We start from the raw sequence: 16,306 nt of genomic DNA on the forward strand, positions 1-16,306 counted from the left end.
CAGTCACATAAGATTTGAATGGTGAGCAAACAAACGTTTATGCTTGTTTTCACGTTTGAAAAATTTCTACAGTAATATGCTGCACCATTACAGAGGCGGTTGCTATTCTAAGATAATTGCTGATGTTTTTCTAGAGGCTATTGATGATTAGCTAATCACAGATTCTGGCTGTTATTTCCCATCTTTAATCTAATTTCCTTTTATTTTCAGCTCTCCATCCAGAGGCTTTAAGGTTTTTCTGGGTGCTCCTGATCCACAGAGATACATAAAGTTGCTACCAGATACGATTATGCTACCAGATGAAACATAATCTGAATTAATCGTTGGTTCACCTTTCTGGTGAACAGGAGTCTGACTCAGATCTCTGTTTGAACAGCCGTCACAAAGCTCCTTTCAGGTGAAGCTGCCAGTGAAAAACTGGATTTCATTGGATGCTTTTGTTTTTATTCACCTGTTTGTGTTGATTTGTTTTGAGTCAGCAGTGACTCAGTTCAACATGGTGAAAACAGGTGAGGATAAACACAAAGAGGAAACAACAAATGCTTTCTGTTGGACAGTGGGCAGTCAGGGGGCTGCTGTCTAAACAAAAGGAACCATCATCTGTCTGAGCTGCAGTGATGCCTGACTGGACCGCTGCAGGTCCGATCGAGCAGCCGAGGATGAGGAGGAGGAGGAGGAGGAAGGGTTTTATAAATGCCAGCAGATGATTCACAGCCTCTGATTGGAGGATGTGAAGCACTTTGAGAAGTGGAGGCTGAAAATCAAACCCTTCAGCTCTGAAATGATTAAAGAGAAAATTGTTGAGGCTGGAGGTGGACAGAATGGACGTAAACACGGGTTCTGTGATACTTCAGAACAAAAGCAGCAGAACAAAGCTTTGGAATGGCTTCCTCTTCCAGTGTTTATCGTAGGGAAACTGAAATGAACACCAGAACCGACAGCTGGAATATCTGAAAGGAGAAACTTTCTGCTGAAACAATTAATCTGATTAATCGTGATTAACGCAAACAAATTTACTAAATGATTAATCATTAACTGGAGTATAAACTCAAAAAAGGCAAATTGCTAAAAAAAAGTCAACATATTATGCTAAATCTGTACAAAAATATATACATTTTGAATTTAAGAAAAAAAAAACAACACTTTTGTCTGTATCTATGTTTAACCAAAACTTCTCCAGTGATGTTTTGCTTCACTTTGTTCATATTTACTAAAGGAATGCTGTTATTGCATTTTAGGCAACAAAATGTTTCTCTTATTTTATAAAGGATTTTAATTTTTTTGCATATTTTAATGTATTTCTAACGTTGTATAAAAATGTTTAAGTGGCTAAATGAAATATCTTTTGAATGTTACATTTTTTTAAATATACGATTAATCGATTTATCGTCAGAATAAACAACAGATGAATTATTTTTGTTAATTTACATGAATGTTAACCAGCCAATCAGATGGCAGAAACTCCAAAGGATGTTTTCACTGCAGAACCAAAACATTTTGCAAAACAAAAAGCTTTTATCGTCTTTTTTTTTTTACCAATAGTTGATGATCACCTCAAATTTGCATCATGAGGATCAAAATTAGAAATCCCTCCTATTGAATATCTGAAACTGCAGACTTTTATATTTGAGGAAAACATAATTTATGTCTTTCTATTTTAAAGAGAGGCTAAAATTGGAGGAATTGATTGTACACTTTCGTAAACTTAATATCCAAGAATTATTATAAAGTTGTGATCATAAATTGCATTATTTTTGGTAATTTAAAAACTTATTTCAGCTGATTTCCCCCCCACAGTGTAATAACATCTACAACATCATGCATATAGACACAGCTGCAGCTAGGGATTATTTTAGTAATCAGTTATTTTGACAATTAATTGATTAATCACATAAAAAAATTTGCTACATTCTGCTTAACCACTTACACCTTTTTTTGAAACATTAATATGTTAATAAACACATTCAAATTTATGTTTTATTGTCTAAACGGCTTTCCTTTAGTGAACACTTGATCATTTGTTGCATCTGCAGCTAAAAATCCTTCTAGCATCAACCTGTGAAAAGCTCAGGCCTTTCTGCTGATCTGTTGGTTATTTCTGGAATAATTGAATGATAATTGGAAAGCAAAATGTGATTTTTCTTTTTTTTTTTTTTTTGCAGAATTCGAACCAGGTGAAGCTAAAACTATCACTCCAAGAGTTCTGGGTTGAACATATTTACGTACAAAGATGTTCTTTTTTATTTTAAATGTAAATGTTTTGTACAGCTTTGCCTTAGTTACTGCTCTGAATGCCTCACTCTTTCAGAAAATGTACTTTTTTTGAGTCTGTATACTTCAATTCACGACTAATCAGTTACTAAATTAGCTGATGATTATTTTTATAATTGAATAATCACAAATAATCCGATTGGAGTTCATCCCTGCTTGTTTTGTTGTCCTTAACCAACTCCTTTCATTCTTCCAGTTTATCTGTTCTGATATCTGAAATGCGTTTCTAGAAGTTTAGGATTAGCTTTTATCAAATTTAATCAGAAACTGACATTTAGAGAAAAAATGTTACAAGTGGTTACAAGTACTAGTCATTTAGTTTTACAAAAACTTTCTAAAAAGCTGAGATTTTTATATTTTTAGGTAAAACCAGTGCAGTATTGACATCTTTATGTCAGAAGCTGTTGGGATGAAAGAAATGATGTTGAGGTCATTAGTGACTCCAGTTAGCTGCTCGGTTCCCCTCGCCTCATTTCTGCAGGCTTTGAAAATCATCTTGAAATGTGTTTGGGGATTTGGCTTTTATTGCAAATTTCAATCATCATTATGAGTTAAAGAGCTGCTGGGGTCACGGAGCCGGCTGATATTTCATCTCAGGAAAATGCAAACTCTGTCTTCTGATCCCCAAACTGCACGACTCGGTTTCCTGAGGATGTTGGGAAGAAGTTCACAAAATGGGGCGTGGAGATAAACGACCCAGAAAAGACCACTTCGTTTCGGGTAAAGGTCAATCTCACAGAGTTTAAAGAAAACTGGATGCAGAGATTTCTCTTCATTTGATAAGAGTTAAGAAAAGATTACTTGTTTTCAGATTTATTATTTATTAAAGGGATAAAACTCAAATAGAAACAGTTCCAACTCTCAGCTACACACTGTTTATTGTTCTTTTCTATAAGAATTAAAGCTGATTGAAGAGCTGAAAGAACTCCAGAGGAAGATTATTTCATTCAACTTTCATCACTTATTTTAATCTTAAAATGAAAAGTTACTAAAGGAGAATGTAAAAAACTAAATCCAACGTCCACAAGAGCAACGACTCTGAAAAAAGTGAACTAGTGAGTCTCGGTCTTGGTTCGGTTGAAGTGAACTCCGGCGCGGTTTGAATGCATATGTGAACACCTATCGGTCAGCGGCAGGAAGTGAACTACAGCACAGGGCATTCTGGGTAAATACAACCAAAACAAACGTACTAGTCCAGCGCTAGAGGGAAAAATGGATCGTAGTTTTTTATCAAAGACGAAAGGGAAATCGTAAAACTGCTCAAATCTGATGTTGCGCTCAGTGTCGTTTTGATGGTTTTGTGTCGTTTCCTTCAATAGTTCTTGGTGCAGCGCCCCCACAGGCGAGTATGGGAACAGGTTTTTTAAAGGGTTTGGTTTGTTTGACAATGCTTAGTGCCATTTTTTGATATAATTGGATGAAAAAGGCCTGACCGGTAGTGAGACTCATTTAGTTGCAAGCACAGACATAGAGCTACAGGACACGTATTGTTCTTTGTTCACATAGATAGATGCGCTCACATCAGTCTCAGGTAGGTGACACTATAACAGAAGGTGTGACATCTGTGCTAGCTAGGACTCTGTCACAATGTAAATGACAGCATTTCCCTTCTGTCCACAAAGTTTCCAACGTTTTTTTTTTTTTTTTTTCCTAACTTGTCCCTTTATTTGATGAAGTTATTTGTGTGCTGAAAGGTAAAAGACCTGAAGTGAAGTTTTACTGTTGTATCAGGAATGGATTCTTTGACAAAGTAATAAAAATAGTGCTGAAGGTGGTAATATTTTACTGTAAATGTGGTGAGGTCAAAAACAAATATTTTTCAGATATGAGGGGGGACACGTCACCCTTCACTCATAATTATTGCTTCGCCCCTGGATACGATCCATTAATGGCCTTCATCTGTAAACATGGCTGCCTCACTGGGATGATTCGTTGCGCTGAAAAGTTTTTACTCTGACTTAAAGCAGGAAGTGGGCTACGTCGCAGGGCATTCTGGGTAAATGCAGCCAAAACAAATTGCTTAAAAACTTTATTCACATTGTTAAGAACCTTTGATATTGATCTGATATTGGAAATCGATAACTGCTGATGAATTTGTTCACATCTGGCTGATCCTGCTGTGACAAGAAGGCAGTTTAGTGGGTCGACAGAGAGAGAGAGAGAACGAGTCAGCAGGTACTGAGAAATTGTTCAACCGTGTTGCCATGGCAACAGTGAGCATGTAGATCAGGAGTTTTTAACACATACACACACAGACACACACATATGGTGACAGAGAGGTTAGCACAGGATTCCCTGCTAATCCAGTTTCTATGACAACTCGCGCCTCGCCTCCCCGTCTGCCTCGCTTTCATCCCCGGCTGTGATGGAGCCCCAAACAAACTTCTGACTCCGTCGACATCGCCGCCGCGCAAGCTAGCAATTACCAGCAGTGGAGATTAATAGAAAACGATAATTAAAAGACGGGATGTTTTCGTTGGAACATCATCGACTGCAGCGGCTCCAAACTCTGTCGTCAAAGGAAACCTGCAGCAAATTAGCTTTTATTAGCAAATTACAAAGTAGCTGAAGGGTAGCTCCAACTTCTGCATCAATCTGAGTTCCCTGCTCAGCATTTATTTCATCAGGATCATCTGGAAGCTATGGAGTGCTGTTTGCACTGCAAAAAATTAACAGCAACAATTTTGCAGTTATTCAGCTTGTTACATAATTTAAAAAAAAAAAAGGCAACTCATTTTTGAACATCAGCATTTTTTAACCATGTTATTGATTCATTTATGAATGTCACAGTTTCAAACAAAATTTTAATAAGCAAGCAAAATATTTAGCTAACAGGTTAAATATTTTGTGTAGAGGCTAATGATTTAGCTAGTGAAAGTGTAGTTTTCAAACTAAATATTTAGCTAATTTGGAAGCTAATTATTTAGCTGGAAAGCTAAATATGTATTTTTGAAGCTAAATATTTAGTTTGAAGTTGAATATTTCATTGAGACCTAAATAGTTTTCAAACTAAATATTTTTTGCTAGAAATCTAAGTATATACTTTTGGGTAAAAATTTTACTATCAACTGAATATTTGGAAGAAAATTATTTAGTTTTTAAAGTATTTAATTTTCAAGCTAAATATTTAGTTTGGAAGAGAATGATTTAGCTAGCAAACTAAATATTTAGATAAAAAGTCCTCTTTTTAGTTTTGAAGCTAATTTTGATAGCAAGCTATCAAAAGCTTTTTTTTAAATAGAAATTTAAACTGCCTATATTAATGAAACTGTCTGTCTATATTAATAGACAAGAAGATTTGTTTTCATCTTATATGTAAAATTTAAATATTTTAGGCTCAGTTTTTGCTCTGAGTATGTTGTTCTGTCAGGAAATTTTATTTTTTACAGTCGGCATATTCCAGTTAACGATTGATCATTTCATCAGATTAATTGTTTCTGCCCTAGTCAGGTTATTTAAACTCGTATAAATGGAAATGTTTCTGGCCAGTTTAAGCGACGCCGCTTAAACTGTAACTGTTGAGTGTGAAAAACAGGAAGTGATGCGACGTCCGGAGGTCAGACTGGAGGTTCCTGCCGCCTTGGACCAGATGAGGTGTAAAATATCTGTGGGAGGATTTCAGAGTCATGTCTGTCTCCACATATTGAATATAAAACTATTTTATTGTGATTCATCATTAATTTATGTTGGAATCAGAACGGCTTCACAACAGGGCTTTTTTTACCCTGGTTGATGAAATAAATGAAACATTTTAATATTAGGCAAGTTATTTTAGGTAAAGTTTTTACTTAAAATTAATGAAATTTCACAACTTGGTAGACTATTAAAATATTTTGTGTTAATCATTTGAGATGATTGGATTTTTTTTTCAGAAGTAAACAAATGGAAAGTTGTATTTCTGTTTTATGGAACAAATCTGTCTGAAGAAACCAAAGAGAGTAAATCAACTGTCACTTTTAAAACAAACTATCAAATATATTGAGTCAGTAAATTGCTTTATAATTTCTGAAAGATATCTTTTTATGTATTATTATATTTACATTTGCAAATTTTCTAATTTGTGTTTAAAGATGTAGAAGTATGGTTGATTGTTTAGTTTCTTATGGTTTAGTCAGAGTTGGGCAGTAATTAGTTACATTTACTTGAGTAACTTTTTGGAAAAAATTTACTTTTAGGAGTATTTTTACTACACTACTTTCTACTTTTGAGGAAAATGTCTAGATTCTCTACCCACTAAATAAGAAACAAACATATTTTAACCAGAAATTCAGCAAAAAGTTTTTGTTTTTCCATTTTTCCAAAACTTATTTGGAAAAATGTTTATTTCACCTGATTTTGTTAATTTGTATTTATGGTATTTATTTAAATTTTTTTTAGTTTGGTCTTTAAAATTCCAATACCTTTTCATTTATATTTTTTGTCAACATGTGACATGTTCATTTCAAACTGTAAATAAATAAATAAAGTTTTTCCTCTGACCTCCAGCCACATGCCTCTGAGTCCGACCGCTGACACCAAACATGATCGCCCGCGGCAACAGGCGGTTACTAACGGCAACCCAACAGGCTCTGCTGTCGCCAGGGACGACGACGGGGAGGACCCGCCCTCTGGAAACAGCGTCGTGGTCCGAATCGGGATCCCGGACCTGCAGCAGACGGTAACGCGCGCACAGGGCGCCAGCGCGGACCGAAGCGTGGATCATGAAACACAACACAAACCTGTCTGTGTGTCCGTCCTGTCTCTTTCTCTGTCCGTCCCCCCCTGTCTGTCTGTCTCTCTGGCTCCGGCTCTCTCAGAAGTGTTTGCGGTTGGACCCAGAGTTACCAGTTTGGACCAGTAAGCAGAGGGTTCTGGTGACGTTGACTCAGTCTCTGTCGGATGTTTTGAACTATGGTCTCTTCCAGCCGGCGTTCAACGGCCGAGCCGGAAAGTTTCTGGACGAGGAGCGCCTGCTGAAGGAGTATCCTCTGCCCAACATCACTCCCATCCCGTATCTGGAGGTAAACCAGACTTACCATCACCAACGTTTCCCTTAAATGTGAAATCAAATTAAATCACACGCGAAGAAGCTTGTTCATGTGATAAGTCACTAAAATAAAGGCAGCCACAAATTCAAATATAATTCATCTACCGGTAATCAGAATTTAAATCAAGAGTTAAACCAAGTTTTGATTTGCTTTTGAACCATAATAAGTTAAACATTGACCAAAATATTCCACATGTATTAATGATAGCACTCATCAAAATGTAATAATGTGGTTTCCCCAATTGTCAACTATATGTTATTTTTATGACATTATTTTTGTGTTTTTATGATGTAAAACACTTTGAAATGCCTTGTTCCTGAAATGTGATACACAAATAACCTTGATTGATTGATTGATGATTGGTTGATTGATTGGAAGAGACGTCGGGCTTATTCAGCGACAAGCTCCTTACACTTGGGAGAATCTAATGTGGCATTTTAGGGAAATTGTAGTCGGCCATTTTACTGAAGCGCTATGAACTCAATGCGTTACAATTACAACGTTTTATAAACTGTGTGAAATGTGCAGCTGCACATTGAGAGAAAACAACAAAAAACCTACAAATCAGGAAGACGACTACTTCCTGTTGTCTTCTTCTACGTTTTCACCAGTAGTAAAATCCATCTGTTGTTGTGACGTGAAAAAAGCGTTTTGCTTCGGCTGAAAAACCAAATAATCCTAAAGCAAAAACTTTAGCAAAAAACATGATTTTTTATTTTTTAATTGGTGTGTTTCAATTAAGCAAATGTATTTTTGTAATTATTACAACTTTCTGAATATTTACTAGATTTTTGCCTCATTCAGAGTCATTTACTGCTAAAGAACAGCTGGTATTAAAGATGTAACATATTTCCTGTGACTCGGCGATCAATCAAATTTTTTATTTTTGAAGATTTAATTTTTGGAAAATCAGGATTTTTTTTTCCCACCAATGCATTCACTGGGTCTCCATAGTTCATCAACCACAGGGCGGCCATTTTGTTTGACAGATTCTGTTTATTTGCACTTTGAATTCATGTCAACTCTACGACACAACGTTAGAATCAGGCTAAGATTTTTTTTTCAATTAATAAAATAAAGTCATAATATAACGAGAATAAAATTGTAATTTTAAAAGAAAACAACACAACAAAATAACAAAAAATTCAAACGGGGAATTATGGTGAAGCTAAAACTACCAATACTTTCTGGGGTCAAACGTTTCTGCTTGAAAGCAGCGTTTCGATTGTTCTCAGATTTAAAATGTCAGAAATTTTTCATTAGCGTCTCAAACAATTCAATGAACCTCTGGGGAAAAAACTCAGTTCAGTTCCCAGTTCTCCTCGTTGTGTTTCTCTGAGCATCAGTTTCCTTAGCAGCTCCTGTGTTTGTCTGGTTGACCTCGTTAACACGTCAGGTTCTGCTGCTTAACGAGGATCCGTTAAATAACTCTGGTTTCATGATCTGCGCTCTCTCTGTTTCAGTTTCGCTATAAGAGACGAGTTTACACTCAGAGCTACGTTGATGACAAACAGCTGGCAAAGCTTCACACTAAGGTAGCAAACGGCTCGGACAGCGACTTCTGGCTGCGTTTGTTGCCATGGTGACTGTTCAAACCGAATGTTTTGATGTTTCAGGCCAATCTGAAGCGATTCATGGAACATGTTCACCAGAAGAATGCAGAGAAAGTGGCCAAATGGTTGGAGAAAGGCCTGGACCCGAACTTCCACGACTCGGACAGCGGAGGTGAGCCGGACTGTCTGTCCACCGCCTTGTTATAAATAAAGCTTTAAATAGAATGGAAATCAGATTCACTGAACCGATTCCTTATTTGAACAGTGCAGTCTCTGAACTGATTCTCTGACTTTTTGGAGGCTTTGGTTTCAGTTCATTACATTAACACTTTCTAAATGAATCTTTCTTAATTTATTATTCTGATTCATGTTTACATGTAAATATAAAAAAAAACTTGTCTCCATACAGTTTTTTTTATTTTATAATTTTAGTTTGATTATTAAACACAAACTTTGAAATTTGTTAGAAAATGTTAGAAATTCTCTGGATTCTCAGCTTTTTTCTGTTTGAGCCGTTTAACTCTGATCTGTGTCGGTGTTGGGTCGACTCGGTTCTGATTGCTAAGAGAGACACTCTCCCTGCCCCCCCAGAATGCCCTTTGACCCTGGCTGTCCAGCTGGAGGACAGCTGTGAGCTCATCAAGGTTCTGCGCAGCGGCGGGGCCCACCTGGACTTCAGAACCAGAGATGGCATCACGGCTCTGCATCGGGCCGTTCTGTGCAGGAACAGCGCCGCCCTGACGGTGAGTCCGCCCGCCCGGCCCCCGGCCCGGTCCCGACCCGACTTCTGACCCTGCGCTTTGACTCCATAGACGCTGCTGGACCTCGGCGCGTCGCCAGACTACAAGGACAGCAGAGGCCTGACTCCGCTCTACCACTCTGCCATGGTGGGCGGCGCCCCCTACTGCTGCGAGCTGCTGCTGCAGGACCACGCCACCATCGGTGAGTGTGCGGGGGTGTGTGTGTGTGTGTGTGTGTGTGTGTGTGTGTGAGGGAATGACCTCTGTGCTGCTTAAACACTATTAGTGATGATTTATCTGTAAAAAAAAACAGCACTTTGTCGCTGAAAGTGTTTTTGTTGCCATGGTTACAGGGATCACTGATGAGAACGGGTGGCAGGAAATCCACCAGGTGACACACACACACCCACACACACCATTGCTCCACTGATGACTGATTCTGTTCAGTTCTGATTCCCTGTGTGTGGGCGTGTTTTTTTTTTTTTGGTGTTCAGGCGTGTCGCTATGGCAACGTGCAGCACTTGGAGCACCTGCTGTTCTACGGTGCCGACATGAGTTCCCAGAATGCCTCAGGAAACACGGCGCTGCACCTGTGTGCCTTGTACAACCAGGTAACACACACACACACGCCGGTATGTGTGTGACCCGGTCACATGGCCGCATTGACATGTCTGGTGTCGGTTCTGCAGGACAGCTGCGCCCGAGTTCTGCTGTTCAGAGGAGCCAACAAGGACATAAAGAACTACAACAACCAGACGGCCTTTCAGGTGAAAACAAAACAGAAAATATAGATTCATATATTTATATGTGTTTAGGTCTTTATTTTTGGAAAAACATACATAAATCACTTTTATTGGAAAATGAATATAATATATGTATACTGTATATTTTAACTTTTATTTTTAAAAAAATATATTTTTCAATAAAAGCGACCCAAATCTTTCTTTCGCTCAGAATTTACACCCCCTCCAAAAAAACAAAATATATATTTATAAATCTGTGAATAAGAGGAAACCCAACCAGGCAGATAAGATAAATATAGAAGCAAACTGATAAAATAATGCTTGGCTAATAATGATCAATTTTAGCTAAAAGACAAACCAAATAGATTTATTTTTAATAAACATGTAATCTCTTCACTAATTGTTAATCCTCTGGTCTGTGTTCAGGTGGCGATCATCGCGGGGAACTTTGATTTGGCTGAAATAATCAAGATCCACAAAACTTCTGATGTTGGTGAGTTTAAACACAATTCAGAGTCAGGCTGGAAAAAACACCCAGACGCAGATTAATTATCGCTTAAAGAAACTTTCTGGTTTAATTTCACATTTCTAACATCTCAGCAGAACTAAATGGCAACAAAATGTTTAAAAGTTTCATCAGATTCTGGGCTTTAAAAAAATTAACAGTTTGAATTGGTCCTTTTTATGGCTGTGAAACAGAATCTAATCCAATATGGCGGCGCGTTAGGGACTTTGTAGGTAGGAAAAAGCTAAATAAGAAGAGTATGTTTCTGTCAAAAACTGAAATTTTGAGAATTTTATAGCAGAAATGAGGGAATTTCTTAGTTTGAAAAGTTTAAGATTTGCTTTGTTTTTTGTAGAAAATTCCAAATTATTCTCAAAGTTTTTGGCGGAAATTTACTCCTTTATAAAAGTTTTTCTTTTATTTTATTAATATACCTACAGTGGCCTAATGCTGTTTTAATATGATGAAGGCTTTTCAGCTGCTCTACACTTGGTTTCATTTGAGAACCCAAACATTTTAAATGAATAATTCTTAATTATTCACTCTGATTTTTATATATACTGTATTTATATGTATATACACACATGCATACATACTTTTAATCATATTTTTTTATTGTAAAAATTAAATCTTGCATCACATAAAAAAAGAATAGCATAGAATAGTTTAATTTTAGTAAATACAAATGATAAGCAATATAAAATTGCTAAAACATATATAATTAACTGTGATATTGTAAGTAATTTGAATATGAAATATAATTACTTATAAAATCTAAAATGAAATGTCTGTGGCGTTTTTCCTGCTGGCGCTGCTGCTGAGGTGAACTCTGTGTGTCTTCATGTGTCCAAGTAGTTCCCTTCAGAGAAACCCCGTCCTATACCAAGCGCCGCCGGGTCGGCGCCAACAGAACCCCTGCCGGGAACGGCCTGTCGTCTCCTCGCTCTCTGATTCGCTCTGCCAGCGACAACGCCCTGGAAAGCCCCGCCTCCTCGCCCGGCCCCTCCCTCCAGAGCCTGGAGACGCATCACGACTCGCACACGCACTCCCTGAGACGCCACCCGCGCCGCCTCAGGTACGCCCCGCTGCACCCGCACCACGCTGCGGTCCGGCCACCGCCTCTCACTGGTGTGTCGCCCCGCAGCCCCGGTGGGGGGGGCCACGCGGAGACCAGTCCCCCCTCTTCACCCCCCCACACGCCACAGATGAGGAAGAGGAGGCTCTACAGCGCCGTGCCAGGGCGCACCTTCATCGCCACACGGTCCCACGTACCCCAGGGGTCTGGAGAAATCCAGCTGCACAGGGGCGAGCGGGTCAAAGGTCAGTAGGAGACAAATTGCTCAACTCTCGTACTTGAGTACAAAACACTTCCAGGAACTTTGTAGCTGACGGCCATCTTGGTAGGAACTGTAACTGACTGTCTTAGCAACAGTAAACAATCTCAAAACAATAATTTTATCATTGATCGGGATAACTTCATTCCCCGATATACATTTCCTTTTTGTTGGTCTGGAAGCCATGATGGTTCAGCTATGCTTTACGCTGCGCTTACCTACCAAGATGGCAGTTCCGTGGTGCACAGCAATTCCTGTTCAGAATTTTGGGAACTATTTATTGATACTCATTGTTTAGTCTTTTTTACCACAAATAAATTTTGCTGAGTCAAAACTTTACTGAAGTTAAAGTACTTTAAGTATTCAAAAGTATAAATTATACTTTGAGTGTTTCTACAGAACTTTGTAACTTGCTGAAACCACCTGACATGTAGAACCACTCCGCTACAAAAACTCTACGCCGTTAATATTTGTCTTTGAAATGTAGCGCAGTGAAAGTCATAAGTTTTCAACAAGTAAATACTAAAGTAAAGCCACTCAGTTATTGTCTGGGCCGGTTCTGACCCGGTTTGTGTCTGCAGTGCTGTCGATTGGTGAAGGAGGCTTCTGGGAGGGAACGGTGAAGGGCAGAACCGGCTGGTTTCCTGCCGACTGCGTGGAGGAAGTCCAGATGAGACAATACGACCCGCGACTGGGTAAAGACCCGATGACCCCTGACCTCTGCTGGCCCCCCATCTCCTTCCCAGCAGCTTCCAACATGTAATGTCTGTGTTTCAGAGACGAGAGAGGACCGAACGAAGCGGCTCTTCAGACACTACACCGTGGGCTCCTACGACAATTACACCTCCTACAGGTGAGATTCAGGAACTGCATGTTTTCGTCAAACATAAATATTGACTAGTTAGTCTTTTCCAACTCAGACCTAACACACATTTGACCCTCGGTCAAAGCCTGCTTTGAGTCTTTGCGGTTCTGTGGAGTATTTCTGAGCAGTCAGTGTGTTTACTGATTTCCATCTTACTGATGATTATTGTTCTGGTCAGAACCTAAAGTTCAAACCAACTTTAGTCTAAACACAGCAGGACAGCTTCCTCAGAAAACCAGAGGTATAAATCTTAAGTATAAATGGTTTCTGATCGTTAGCATCGATCCCTCCAACAGGGAAGATACTGCCTGCTTTTAAATACTCCACATAACCATATAAATATTTACTAGTCAATATTTATATGGCTATAAATATATCTGAAATTAAAATGGAAGAACAAATTGTAAAGTGACCTTCGAAGTTGAGGCAATCATTTATTTACAGGACAGTAATCTGAATTACCAAATAATCTCAGTTGTTTTCTCCAATCTGCATCTGGTTCCAGTGACTATGTGATCGAGGAGAAGACGGCCGTGCTGCAGAAGAGAGAAAGCGAAGGATTCGGCTTCGTCCTGCGAGGAGCTAAAGGTAGAAACGGAGGAGTGGTGGGTGTTTGGACGGAGAAACCAACACAGATATTTTAATCTGAAACCTAGAGAGGAAAACTCCTCGTTGTGTTGTTGCATAACAGCCACAGAGCCGTGATCACATGGCAGCACTGGTTTCCAGTCAATGCTGGAAAGCTGTTGATTAAACTCCTCTACAATAGAGTTAATGTTGAAGTTACAAAAGTAACTAAAGTAAAGTTTTCATTGACCTTTGACCTTTATCCAGCTGAGACGCCCATTGAGGAGTTTGCTCCCACGCCGGCGTTTCCTGCTCTGCAGTACCTGGAGTCGGTGGATCAGGGGGGCGTGGCCTGGAGGGCGGGGCTAAGGACCGGAGACTTCCTGATAGAGGTGAGAGGTCGCTGATCCGCCAGTCGAATTTAAACCGTTCCTGAGATTGACCTCTGACCTCTGCTATGTGAAGGTGAACGGCAGCGACGTGGTGAAGGTGGGTCACCGCCAGGTCGTCTCTCTGATCCGACAGGGAGGAAGTCGCCTGCTGATGAAGGTCGTCTCGGTTTCCAGGAAGTCAGAAACAAACCTGATCAGGAAGAAAGGTGCAGCTGCTGATGCGTCGCTTTTCAGCAACAACGTTCACTTGTTCTGTAAAATGTTTGTAAATGCAGGTGGTTTTATGCTGCAGAAACAGATTAAACTGTAATTCCTGAAGTTATTAAGGTCACACAGCAGAGTTTTGCTTTTATAACCTCCTGCATAAAATTAATGTGACTGAATTTGACATCAGAGGTTCGTCTTAAAGGTACAGTTCAGATATTAAGATGAAGCCAACATGATTTATCCAACAACTTGTCACTTTTCCATGACTTCATTTGTTGCCATTTTCTGAACCAACAATAACTATCGATGTGTATTTTTAAATCTCTCACAGCCAGCAAATCAGAATAATTATCAGAAACTACAAAATAAAACAGTAAGATTAAAAAAAAATGCTTCAATTCTTCAGACTGGGAGCATTTAGGTAAACTTACATTGTTTATCTGAGGTAATATTTCAGGATTTTACTGTAGAAAACACAACTGAAAGGAATACTCTGATTGGCTGGTGGTGTGGTTCGTTTGTAAGCGCACTGCAAAAACTCAAAATCTTACCAAGAGTTTTTTTGTCTAGCCCTTAAAAATAGTTGAGTAACTTTTCTGCAAAACATGAGAACTTTGAAGTGAACAATTGTTGAATATTGACAAATAGTTCTAGTTCCATTGGCAACTATTTTTTATGACAAATTTGCCAATGGAATTAATATTTTTGAAATGTTAACTTAAAACTTACTGAAAAGCTGCTTGTAAGTTGGTTTTATCTTTTTTCAAGTGTAGTAAGATATTGTACTGAGATCAAGACAAAAATACTTTGTGTGATTTTATATTTTTGCAGTGCACACTAATAAAAAACAAAAAAAGTCACAAAGCCAAGCACACAATAATGAATCAAAAACACTATAAAGTGACAGTTTCACAGTTAAAAGTAATAAAAATGGGTTGAAAGTCAAATAATGAAAAACAAGTTTTTATATGGGTTTTAAACACGGACAGGGAAAGAGTCAAAAAAAGCAACTCATAGTCCAGAGAATACGGTAATTCAATCTGTTGGCTCTCCACCTTAAAATAAAGCTACCTTAAAACTAAATAAAATATCTAACTAACAGTAACTTCTGTCAGGACATAAAACCCGTTTGGACTTAAGGGACAGTTAAAGTCTGGCTTTGTTGAACCAAGTCATGGTAGCTTCCTGTTTCCTACCTCGTAGCCCCGCCCCCTCCGAAGCGAGCCCCGAGCACGTCGCTGACGCTGCGGTCCAAGTCCATGACGGCCGACCTGGAGGAGATCGGTAAGAAACTCAGAGTTAAAAACAAACAGAGTTTATTTAAACCAGAGTTTAAAAACCATCTCAGAGTTAAAAACACACTGATCAGTCTGATGGTTTTTATTGCTGACGTTTGCTCTGTCTGCAGCCAGGAGGCGCCGTTATGGTGAGTCACTTGTGTGGTACTCAGTGTGGTTCTAGTCAGGTTCTGTGTCTTAATGTTCGGGATGCACAGCGTTCTCCTCCTCTCAGCCAATCAGAGCCTGAGATTTAAACACCTGGAGGTGGAGCTACGCTGTGCATCTCTGATTGGTGTTTGTGACGTTTCAGAGCCGCAGCCAAACATTTCTGAAGAATCATTCAGAACCGACCCAACGGTTCTGACACATTTATTGAGAACTGCAGTTTTTTTTTTTAGCTGTTCAGCAATAAATTAAACATTATTTTAATAAAACATGCCGTTTCCTCATTTTTTGTCTTTATTTTAGTAAATATTCCTGGGTGTTTGTGAACTTTCTATTAGCACCAAATAAAAGCAAAATAAGGAAAATAAATACAATGCAATTACACCATTGAAAAACAGAGGCTCCTTCAAATTCGCTGTAACAGGAGATCTTTCCTGCCCCCTTTTTAAATAAGTTACAACAAAATTAAAATTTTTTCTTAGGATCAATGATGCATTTGTCATAATATTTAAAAAGTAAGCAGTTCTGCTCAAAAAATTAATAAATTCTGCAGAAAACTGCAGAATTTAAATCAAGTATTTTCCATACAACTCTTAAGCAAAAAGCTCCATCCAACCTTCCTGTTATCCACTGAACGTGTTGCTCTCTCTCACTGTA

At 38.7% G+C, this 16,306-nt stretch overlaps 1 protein-coding gene across 6 annotated transcripts in view; it reads left to right on the forward strand.

The window, feature by feature from the left end:
• Positions 1–16,306, forward strand: part of LOC114160679 (SH3 and multiple ankyrin repeat domains protein 3-like) — a 45,762-nt gene that overhangs the window by 15,792 nt on the left and 13,664 nt on the right. The window contains exons 3-22 of one of the 6 annotated variants that reach the window (XM_028043374.1): positions 6,757–6,928; positions 7,068–7,107; positions 7,176–7,271; positions 8,762–8,833; positions 8,915–9,023; positions 9,443–9,594; positions 9,664–9,793; positions 9,945–9,982; positions 10,086–10,202; positions 10,281–10,358; positions 10,761–10,827; positions 11,692–11,914; positions 11,984–12,159; positions 12,755–12,868; positions 12,951–13,026; positions 13,544–13,626; positions 13,873–13,997; positions 14,071–14,203; positions 15,408–15,488; positions 15,613–15,630. In XM_028043374.1, coding sequence (XP_027899175.1) covers positions 6,792–6,928; positions 7,068–7,107; positions 7,176–7,271; positions 8,762–8,833; positions 8,915–9,023; positions 9,443–9,594; positions 9,664–9,793; positions 9,945–9,982; positions 10,086–10,202; positions 10,281–10,358; positions 10,761–10,827; positions 11,692–11,914; positions 11,984–12,159; positions 12,755–12,868; positions 12,951–13,026; positions 13,544–13,626; positions 13,873–13,997; positions 14,071–14,203; positions 15,408–15,488; positions 15,613–15,630 — 2,065 coding nt within the window. In that variant the 5' untranslated portion in view covers positions 6,757–6,791. Of the gene's footprint in view, positions 1–6,756; positions 6,929–7,067; positions 7,272–8,761; positions 8,834–8,914; positions 9,024–9,442; positions 9,595–9,663; positions 9,794–9,944; positions 9,983–10,085; positions 10,203–10,280; positions 10,359–10,760; positions 10,828–11,691; positions 12,160–12,754; positions 12,869–12,950; positions 13,027–13,543; positions 13,627–13,872; positions 13,998–14,070; positions 14,204–15,407; positions 15,489–15,612; positions 15,631–16,306 lie in introns of all 6 variants that reach the window. The other 5 variants (XM_028043372.1, XM_028043375.1, XM_028043371.1 and 2 more) reach the window with 5 other exon arrangements.

The sequence above is a fragment of the Xiphophorus couchianus genome, chromosome 17 (assembly GCF_001444195.1).
Source record: "Xiphophorus couchianus chromosome 17, X_couchianus-1.0, whole genome shotgun sequence".
NCBI classification, from domain to species: Eukaryota; Metazoa; Chordata; class Actinopteri; order Cyprinodontiformes; family Poeciliidae; genus Xiphophorus; species Xiphophorus couchianus.